This window comes from Eurypyga helias, unplaced genomic scaffold (assembly GCF_000690775.1).
Source record: "Eurypyga helias isolate BGI_N326 unplaced genomic scaffold, ASM69077v1 scaffold79, whole genome shotgun sequence".
Classification (NCBI taxonomy): domain Eukaryota; kingdom Metazoa; phylum Chordata; class Aves; order Eurypygiformes; family Eurypygidae; genus Eurypyga; species Eurypyga helias.
Window position 1 is genome coordinate 24,876 of NW_010269865.1, and position 9,702 is coordinate 34,577.

At 43.6% G+C, this 9,702-nt stretch overlaps 1 protein-coding gene across 1 annotated transcript in view; it reads right to left on the minus strand.

Moving 5' to 3' along the window:
* The window catches only part of ENTPD5 (ectonucleoside triphosphate diphosphohydrolase 5), a 21,466-nt gene extending 13,217 nt beyond the window's left edge, over positions 1-8,249 (minus strand). The window contains exons 1-4 of the mRNA XM_010158215.1: positions 8,082-8,249; positions 4,244-4,521; positions 2,920-2,999; positions 778-921 (exon numbers count right to left, since the gene is read on the minus strand). Of these exons, the coding sequence (XP_010156517.1) occupies positions 778-921; positions 2,920-2,999; positions 4,244-4,521; positions 8,082-8,146 (567 nt within the window). The 5' untranslated portion in view covers positions 8,147-8,249. The remainder of the gene's footprint in view (positions 1-777; positions 922-2,919; positions 3,000-4,243; positions 4,522-8,081) is intronic.
* Positions 8,250-9,702: the final 1,453 nt, after the last annotated feature.

Genomic DNA, 9,702 nt, shown 5'->3' on the forward strand with positions numbered 1-9,702 from the left:
TCTCCCGTGGGAGGGACCCCACACTGGAGCAGGGGCAGAGTGTGAGGAGTCCTCCCCCTGAGGATGAAGGAGCAGCAGAGACAATGTGTAATGACAACCCTCATTCCCTGTCCCACTGCACCACTCAAGGAGAGGAGGTAGAGAAATCAAGAGCAACACTGAGCTCAGGAAGAAGGTGGGAAGGAAAGGAGTTTTTAAGATCTGGTTTTGTGTCTCACTATCCTACTCTGATTTGAATGGTAACTAATTAAATTAATTTTTGTTCCCCAAGTCAAGTCTGTTTTGCCCAAGACCATACGGGGTGAGTGATCCCTCCCTGCCCTTGTCTCGACCCACAAGCCTTTCCTTACATTTTCTCCTCATCATCCCATGGGGGGAGGATTGAGCAAGCAGCTGTATGTTACTCAGTTGCCAGCTGGGCCTAAACCATGACAGAGTCTTGTGCTGCTGTGATAGTGACAGAGGAAGTTTTCTTTCTCACAGCAGTATAAGAGAAGACAAGTGCGTGGAGTAGACAAAATTTTTCTTTTTTTAAGGGCCAGGAAAGAAAGAAACAAGTATTGTAGGTTTCTCTCCCCATGCCTTCTATCCATGTCAATACAGAGGATTTCAGGAACATAGAAGAAAGTCTGTAAAGCCCATGACTTTCATAGTATCATGGGATCACAGTCACTTTTCGCCGCTGAAATTCTCTTATGCTAAATAGAATGGAGAACTGAGTCATGAAAGATGATATAGGAGAGCAATACTAGTGCATCCAAAAGATCTTATTATTACCTCTAAAAGCAGAGCCTGAGCTTTCTCCTCTGACAGCAAGCGCAGTCCAGCTGTGGCTTTTAACACTACCGGGGTCTTCTTCCAGAGATGAGGTGGCACAGTATCTATGGCCATGTCCAGCAATCTTTTGACAGTTTCAGCACCCTAAAAAGAAAAAAAGGTTGTTTTTCTTAGGGCTTCCTCCTGCAGGCCATCTAAAAATAGGCCTCCCAATTCTCCCTCAGCACTAGTGAACCAGTACTCAGCAGCAGAAGATACCTCAGCCACACTCAAGATAAGGATAAAAACTGCACATCTTGTAAGAACCTTAGAGAGAATGTCTGCATTGGAAGGACAAGTGTATTCAGAGACATATCTCAGGCGAGAGAAAAGTCAGTTTGTGGAAAGTATTATTTGAAAGGATGGAGGGAGGCAAGAGAACTGAGTATCTGACAAACCCAGACATCTTGCAGTACGATGAAATTACAATTACTGACTGAAGCTGCAAAGATCAGAAGGGGTGCCTGCAGATTTCACTAAATGCAATATAAGAATTCCAAGTGTGTCCATAGCAAACAGTGTAATTAACATGCCAGCTGTCGAATGGGTACCACACGAGAGACCTGCATTGCTGCTGTGCTCTCAATTATTTACACTGCTCTAACAATTGCAGTTTGGCATTAGCAATAAACATTCTCCCCTGAGATGTCTAGAAATTTCTTTTGGGATGAATTCTTCTCCTATCCGACAAACAAGAACAATTCAGTGAAATAATGGAAGATCTCGTGATAGTTTAAAAAAATCCAGAAGCCATTCACCTTTCCATAAAGTTTCTCACTCAAATTCCTAACACTGAACGCAACTGAGCCAACTGAGAAACCTGAAACTCCCCCTGCACTAGCCCCCAACTCCAAGACTGTTAAAGCACACAAGGTAGAGTATCTAATCTATCATTTCTCTGACACCTCCTTTAGCTTGTGCAAGAGCTTACTGTCAGCACAGGGGATCTGGGAAATGGCAGCTTACTTCAGAATTGGCCCTGTGTATCACACAACAGGGTTATTTTAGCATGCTCTCTGCTCTGTTGCTCATTTCTGACTCCTGATCCAAGAGAGTGGCATGGAACAAGGTTACCGTGCAGGAATTCACAACCACCCCCATCTGAAAATAAAGACGACTGCACCTAACTTTAATGTCTTATAAATTTATACGGTAATTGATATTTCTGACTGTGGAAGACGGAAATGTCCAACTGTGTTTTGAAAAACTCTGTATGTAAGAAAACAACAAAAGTCCTGAGGCAATAGAGGAGTAACTGCCTGTACCTAAACCACTCTTCAGCTAAAACTGTAATTAAATACATAAATTTGAACTGAGCATGACTGAAGCGAGTCCTACATACCAGTGAGCACTGCCTTCCAAGCCATGGTTTCAAAGATAACAGCAAAGAATCAAAGCAAATAAATTATTGGAAGTCGGATGATAGAAGCGGGGAATACACGTAGAGAAATATGAAGGGCTGACGTAACCTGCTAAGTGCATCTTTATTCTTCCCTTCTCCATAACTTATTAACAAAACTTACCTTCTGTAGATCTGACAGTACACACACACACAAAAACATTTTTGGGAGTCAGAGAAATGAGCCCTCTTTGCTTGTCAGTGTAACATGACCAAAAAAAGAAAACCTCTGCAGCCTTAAACCTCTCCTTCTAAACTAAACAGACCAAAACAAAATATGCCCATTTTGAACTCTGACCACCATTGGAAATTTAAATCAAAAGAAAAACACCGAGAAAATTGCTAGTAAATGAGAAGCAGCATATTTTTACTCATATTTGGTAGCTACAGGGGAAATAAACAATGAATATGGATGCTGCTAGAGCCAAAAATTACTCTTTGAAATTCTCAAATGCATATAGTCTAGTTATATATAGCATTTAAACACCTAATTAAACCATTATTCCACTGATGAAATGTGTCAAACAACAGCTCCCACTTCACTGTTTAGAAATTAACTCATGAAAATAGAGCCAGCAGTAGAACCTTTACATTTTTTCTTGACGCTCTGCAATTACCATTAGTAATACTCCAGCTGCCTGGTAGAGTCCAACTGATATTAGCAGAGGCCAGACCAAGTCACAGGGAACAAAGGAGAGTCTTACCTTCTCAGGCTGATCAGCATACGCAGAAAGACCTGGCTTCACAGACTCAAAGATTTCCCCTTCCAGCTCTGGAAGATTTTCTGCACAAACGACACATTACATGGAAACAGTCAACAACTCAAGTCGTCTTCTTTAGTTTCAAGAACGGTTGCCTGCGTGAAGTGACTCTCCTTGACTTCCCCTTGAAAACTATTCCCCTCCTAAAACAAGCACTGCTCCTTCACTGCCGGTACATATTTAACAGAACGTTTCCCTTGTGTCCTCCAAGTTCACAAGCAATTTATTAAGAACACATTATCATTAGAAGCAAGTTCATTTTGCATTTGTGAACTACACTGAGCTATAGCCGTGTAGTATGATTATTGCCTAACCTTAATAAAATTTCTTTCCCTCTCTGTCCCCAGGGTAATTGTGAAATATTGATTCATATTAAGACACACACAGTCAACTCCTGATTATCCTTAGGTAATAAATCTGGGTCGCAGACACAGAACAGAGCTGAGCTGTCTGCAAAACCAAACAGGGTGACCACTGCTTGGGTCTGAAAGCTATCCCTGAGTATTGCATATTACAAGTCAGGCTGAGTCCATCAAAGCTGGACTTTGCACCAGTCTTTCCAAACGAAGGCTGAGATCACGCAAAGCCACGCAAGTACTGTGTGTGGTCCCTGAAGGGCTTATTAGCCAACTCCCATCGACCAGCCTTCCACCACTGTAAATTTGCCGGCTCACTGCACCCAAGTTAATTCACCCTCTCGAATCCTGCGGTGTGTGCAGCCAACTCGGGTACCTCTGCGCTGTGTCAGAAGCAGAGGTACTGCAGCGTGGTGCATCTGCACAAAGAGTTCTGCTGGAAATGGCTCAGACCTTTAGTGCTTCTAACTCCTTAATTTACTGATTTTAGTTTGCTATAAAATGCGACATATAAACATATGCAAAATTTAAGTATCTCTTGATATTATTCAAGGTAACATGCAACTTGACAAAAACACTGTAAGCCTCTTTCCATCTCAGTGAAACATTCCTTTAAACAGCCACGCAGACAAAAATCTGTGGAAATTCAGAACTCTCCATTATATCCAGAATTAAACCTCTGAGTCTCAAAAGACCTACAAAAAAATATATTTTTGCAGCAAAACACCACCACAAACGGACAATAATCATCTGCCAGTGGACCACTTGAAGGGCAAACTGTCAAAATCTTCAGCTGTTCCCAAATGCTGTGTTGGGAAAAAACTCCTCTTTGAGGAAGTTGGAACCTAATCCAAATCAAATGAATCCTAAGTCAACGTGCTCCAAGTGCACGGACTCACACAGGGTCTTACCTGGGCTCTTCTGCACAAAGGTGTAAATGTGAATCCGGGTTCCAGTGCTTCCCGCATCAAACATTATCCCATAAAAAGTGTTGGCTTTGGCATTTATAGGACACATATTAGGTGGAAAGAAATCCCGAAACCACATCTCCCTGTTTGAATGGGAAAGAACAAAGGCCAAAGAGGAAAATGCCAATGCTAGAAGGATGGGAAGTCTGGAAGATGCCATCTTGTCAGGACCCCCTGAGACAGTCAAGCATGGATCAGCAATCACAGAGCTGCAGTACGTCCTGTAGAGAAAAAAAAAGCAGGAAAGGAAATTACTAAGAGGCCTCTCCTTAAGAAGTTGGGGGGGGAGGGGGGGGGAGGGAAATCAGCCTGTACATATATATTCTGCCTTTTAGATGCTTTTTCAAGACCTTATCCAAAAGATGTGATTTACTGCACGTAGTGCTACAACTGCATCAAAGTGATTTGTTCTTTCAGAGTAAATGTTTTTCCATTTCCCAAATGCAGAAGAGTTAAAGTAGTTTGCTTCCCGGTATTTCCAGTTTTAACTTTAATTAGAAATTTTTTTTTCTCTGATTTGGCTTGAAGGTTCCCAACATTTAGAGTCCCCAAAACCTCCAAAAAGTCCAAATGCTATCTGACAAGAAGCATCACCAACGGGGTGCTCAGGGCAAAACTGCTTTGCCCTAACATTTATGCACTTAGAATCATAGAATCACAGACTGGGTTGGGTTGGAAGGGACCCGAAAGACCATCTAGTTCCACCCCCCCTGCCATGGGCAGGGACACCTTCCCCTAGACCAGGTTGCTCAAAGCCTCATCCAGCCTGGCCTTGAACACTTCCAGGGATGGGGCATCCACAGCTTCTCTGGGCAACCTCTTCCAGTGCTTAACCACCCTCTCTGTGAAGAACTTTTCTTCCTGATATCCAATCTAAACCTCCCCACTTTCAATTTCAACCCGTTACCCCTTGTCCTGTCACTACAGGCCCTTGTAAAAAGTCCCCCCGCAGCTTCCTTGTAGGCCCTCAATGAGATGCTGTGGCAGAACACGAGTGTTGTTCAGTGTCACACACAAAGAGAATTTCATCTTGGGCTAAGAACAGCTGCTGGTAGAGATCAGAGCACAGAGTGAAGGCATATCCTTCCAACAGCATCCTTGTCCCGAAGAAAAGCTTGTGCTGCACAAGAGGGACTGAACTCTAAGCTGCACCTGGGCTCTGCCTCTTGGTCTTTTTCACACTTTTCCTTTCTGTCTTCATTTTGGCATTTTCATTGTTTTCTCCTGAGAGAGTTCTCATTTTCAGCATTACAAAATTACCCCAACACACTCTCACATCCACACCAGTTGCCCCGAAAACACAGGTTGCTTACACAGCTTCTATGAGCCACGGCCCCCAGACAGGTGTTAACGGAGAGGAGGTGCAGCTGTACCTTGATATCCACGCAGCAGGATATCCACGCAATAGGATATCAAGGTACAGCTACACCTCCTCTCCGTTAACACCTATCTCTCTGCGTATATTCTTCTTAAAAAATGTTAATATAGGAAAGATATGGGCACAGAAATGATAGGGTTCATTAGGTGCCCAGGTAAAAAGGAGAATAATATATAGCTATCTCCGTTATTTGCATTTTAACGGCAGAAAAGAGCATGAGGCCAGATGCCCCACCACATGCAGCATCACCTGCACTGATATAGGCACACAGCACTCAGCGTAGGGAAGCTGCAAACAGCTCCTTATCATTCTCCAGGCATACGGTAACACACCCATCCACCCACAGAGCTGAATATTCTACTGCATAGGCCTGTTCAGCTGCTCTGACCGAGACCCTCACCCACCTCTAGCCCTTACCTTTGATCATCTTTCAGCGATGTGCTCAGCCCACTATGTTCATCCTCTCAACATCTTTATTTGCCTCCTCTATCCTACATTTATTCATTCCTAATCCCAACCATGAACCTGGCACAGTCCCTTATTTCCACACACCTTTCACTCACACCCATAGAACTCACCGATCCTCCACTACCTTTAATCCCAGATTTAGCCCTTGCGCGACTTTTATTATTTCCATCCTTCACCTTCGTCCCCCATTACAGCAAAGTGAGATTAACTTTTACCTGCTCTCAGCAAACAACGCCACAGTGGCTCACTGCTCGCGTGCCTCTCACTCACTCGAGTGTCTCCAGGGCAAACGAAACGCACAGCCCACTGCAGGACGGCAACCTCGCCGGTCTCCTCTGACCTCTATTTGTGTCCACCCGCCCCTCGTAAATGCGGAGCGCCGAGGGCAGAAGCACAAGCTCTTGACCCATAGTGAGAAGAGGAAGAAGTGAATTTACAGTTCCACCAACGGGCAATAGCCCTGGCCACCCTCTGTGTCAGATCAACTGTAATAGTTTCTAAAGCATTTGCATTTTATGTGGAAACAAGTAAAAACTCAGTTCTAACCTGTAATGACTTAGAAGTCCTACCCTGAAGAGAGTTCCCGGAAAGTGCTGAGCCGTCTGGCAGCTTCACTGCTATGGATTTGTACTAAGATGCCGCTGGCATTGCCCACCTCTGCTTCAACACAGCCAGGAAGCCTACTGAAAACGCAAGGAGCCGAGCTGTTTTAACAGAACACAACCCGCTACCTTCCAGCTGCTCAGGAGAGGTGGTGTTATTCTCGTGCAATGTGAGGATTTTGCTTACTGAACAATCACAAATACAAACCAAGCACCTGCCTCACAAGCTCCAGAGTCCTGTTACAAACCACGCATGTGACACTTATGTAAGCCTCAATCTCCAGTGGTCCGGAAATATCTGCGCAACTGCCATCATTAACACACACTTTTCTTGACACATTTAGGAGTGGGTGAGCCTTAGCCTCCCATGAAACACTCCCTCACCACGCTTCTCTTCTCTAGCCCTTCTCAGACATCCACCATCACGTCACACTTCTCCCCTAATTTTTTTCCTTTCCACCTTTATCCTCATAAGGACTAAAAAAACCCCAAAACTTCTGGGATTTTATTCTTCTCCACCCTCATAAAGAATGAAGTGCATTGCATCTCTTCCATGAGTGGTGAATGCCGTTTCATCAAGCACGCTGGTAAAACAGCATCCACAACCTGGGTAACAATACATGAGGAGAGTAAGAAATCAGAGACGAGAGGGAAATCGGCAGAGCATAACAGAAATGACAACGGAAAAGGGATTTGGAAAGAGAGGGTCAGAAGAAAGAATGGAAGAAAAAAACTAGGCTAGGAGATAGACAAGATATTAGTTACTGAGAAGGAAAGATATTTCCAAAAGTGTTCCTCTCAAACAACTTAAAATCCTAGCTGCTATCGGAATAAAACAGGATGGGTAAAATGAACAACAAACAGAAAGGAGAAAGCAGGGTAACAGCAACATGGTAAAACACACAGACCACCATCAGCAGGCCCCAGTTACTGCCCTGAGAAACGAGCAGTAATGATCAGTACCAATTGCAAATACACGTTCAGCACACACCTGAAGCAGGATGGAGGTAACAGCTATTCCATTCCAGAGATTCCTAATGAAAACCACTTCGGAGCGCCGCAACAAGAGATGCTGCGCCTGCACTTTTCTCTACCTTTGCTTTTGGCTAGTAGGAGTGGACTTTGTATCAGGCAAACCATAAGGTCACCAAGGCACATAAAATATCAGCTGAGTTGCTTTATTCAAATTTGCATTTATCATTGCTCAACACGAGCAGTGAAGCATGCTCAGATAATTACATGGGATGAATTTCAAGAAGTTGAAGTTTAACAGAGTTCAACAAGTCGGTAAAACATTTACGCAGACATTACAGTTGACCTCAACAGCCCTGGCCTGAGTCCAGTGACACAAGGTACAACACTCGTTTCCCAACAAAGAGACACATGTGTAGACATCATCTATATCAAACAGATGGTAGACACTAAACCAAAAAACTTGAAGCATATTCAATATGGAGATTTGGGAGTTACACAGACAGGACGATCCAAAAATACTGGGATGCTGCAGAGAGTGCCAAGGCTGAGAGCATGAATAGGAAGCAAAACAAAAAGCAAACAAACAAACCCCAAACAAACAAACCTCAACCAAATTCTCCTTAAACAACAAAAGTAATGTTTAAAACAATTCCGTAATAATAATAAGAAACCTTAAGACAGCAAAACACAACCTCACTTAAGAGTTTACCATACACAGAAACGCTGCTAATTCTCAAGACAAGTCTCACCCACATTCCTGATTATTTCTAACAAATGAACACGCAAAGCCAAAAAAACACAGCAACAGAAACATCTCCCTGTAAAAATGAGTGAGTCTGTTCTGAGCGGAAGAAAAAGCACTGTGCCTGAGACACCAGAATTCCCCTTCTGTTTCCTAAAATACCATTGAGAAAGATTTTAACAGAAAGAAAAACATGAGAAAACAATTAGAAGTGTTTAGCATATATAAAATATTTAGGCAAATATTTTAGGAAACAAAACGGAAAAGCTATGTGAATTCACTTTGTTATTCATTGCTCAGGCACACCAAAAATCATTCGGAATGGAAGGTCTGTTTTCTGCGCTAAAACAGTAACAAAATCTGTTTCCCAGATGAGCAGCTTGTACACTTAGCACTCATGACTAGGTAAATACATATTTACCTTTTTTTCTCCTTTTCTTTCCAGAAACAGAAAGTCGTTACATTTTTTCTGGACTTACTTTTATCTAGTTTAAAAAAAAATACCAAAAAAAACACCAACCAAAAACTGTTAGGTTGTCTTGACAAAAATTTAAGGTTCTTAAAAAGTACGCAGCTTAAAAATCACGAGAGAAAGAATAACCGAATTCACCGGCAGAACTTCCCAGTATTCCCATAAACACAACCCCATAGTTTTCTTTGCGCACACGCGTTTGGGGTAAAATTCTAGATCTAGAGCTTTAGAACACTAGAGGAAAAAAGAAGCAACTCACAGACATGCATTATCAGCAGTTTTAATTTTCTCTTCCTGGCTCCGAGGCTCCCAACACACACTATTTATTTATCCATCCATCATTTTTAACCAAGCAGGGTTTCAGTTTGCCTGTTTGGGTGGACCAGGACAGCTTTCCAAGAGACGGCTGTGTCGGCCTTAACCCTCGGGCAGCGCGTTGGCGCGTGTCCCTTTACCACGCTGTAACCGTACACCCCCAGGGGCTGTAAATATCAGCTTCCATAGGGCCAACCGGTGTTCCTGGAGAATGGATTTCGGGTGTAGAGGGCGAGATTTTGGGCGAAGAAAGAGGGAGATTGGGTGCAGAGAGTTGGCTTCAGTCTAAGCTGGCGGAGAACCCCCGTGCCAGTCTCCGCGCGATGCTCCCACCTGCGTGCCCGGAAAGCACTCACTTCCCTGAGAGTCATCGGGAGCCGGGCGCCCCAACCCCCCTTTTCCAGACCCTAACCACCCCGGGGGCTGTGCACCTTTGAACCTCGATACACC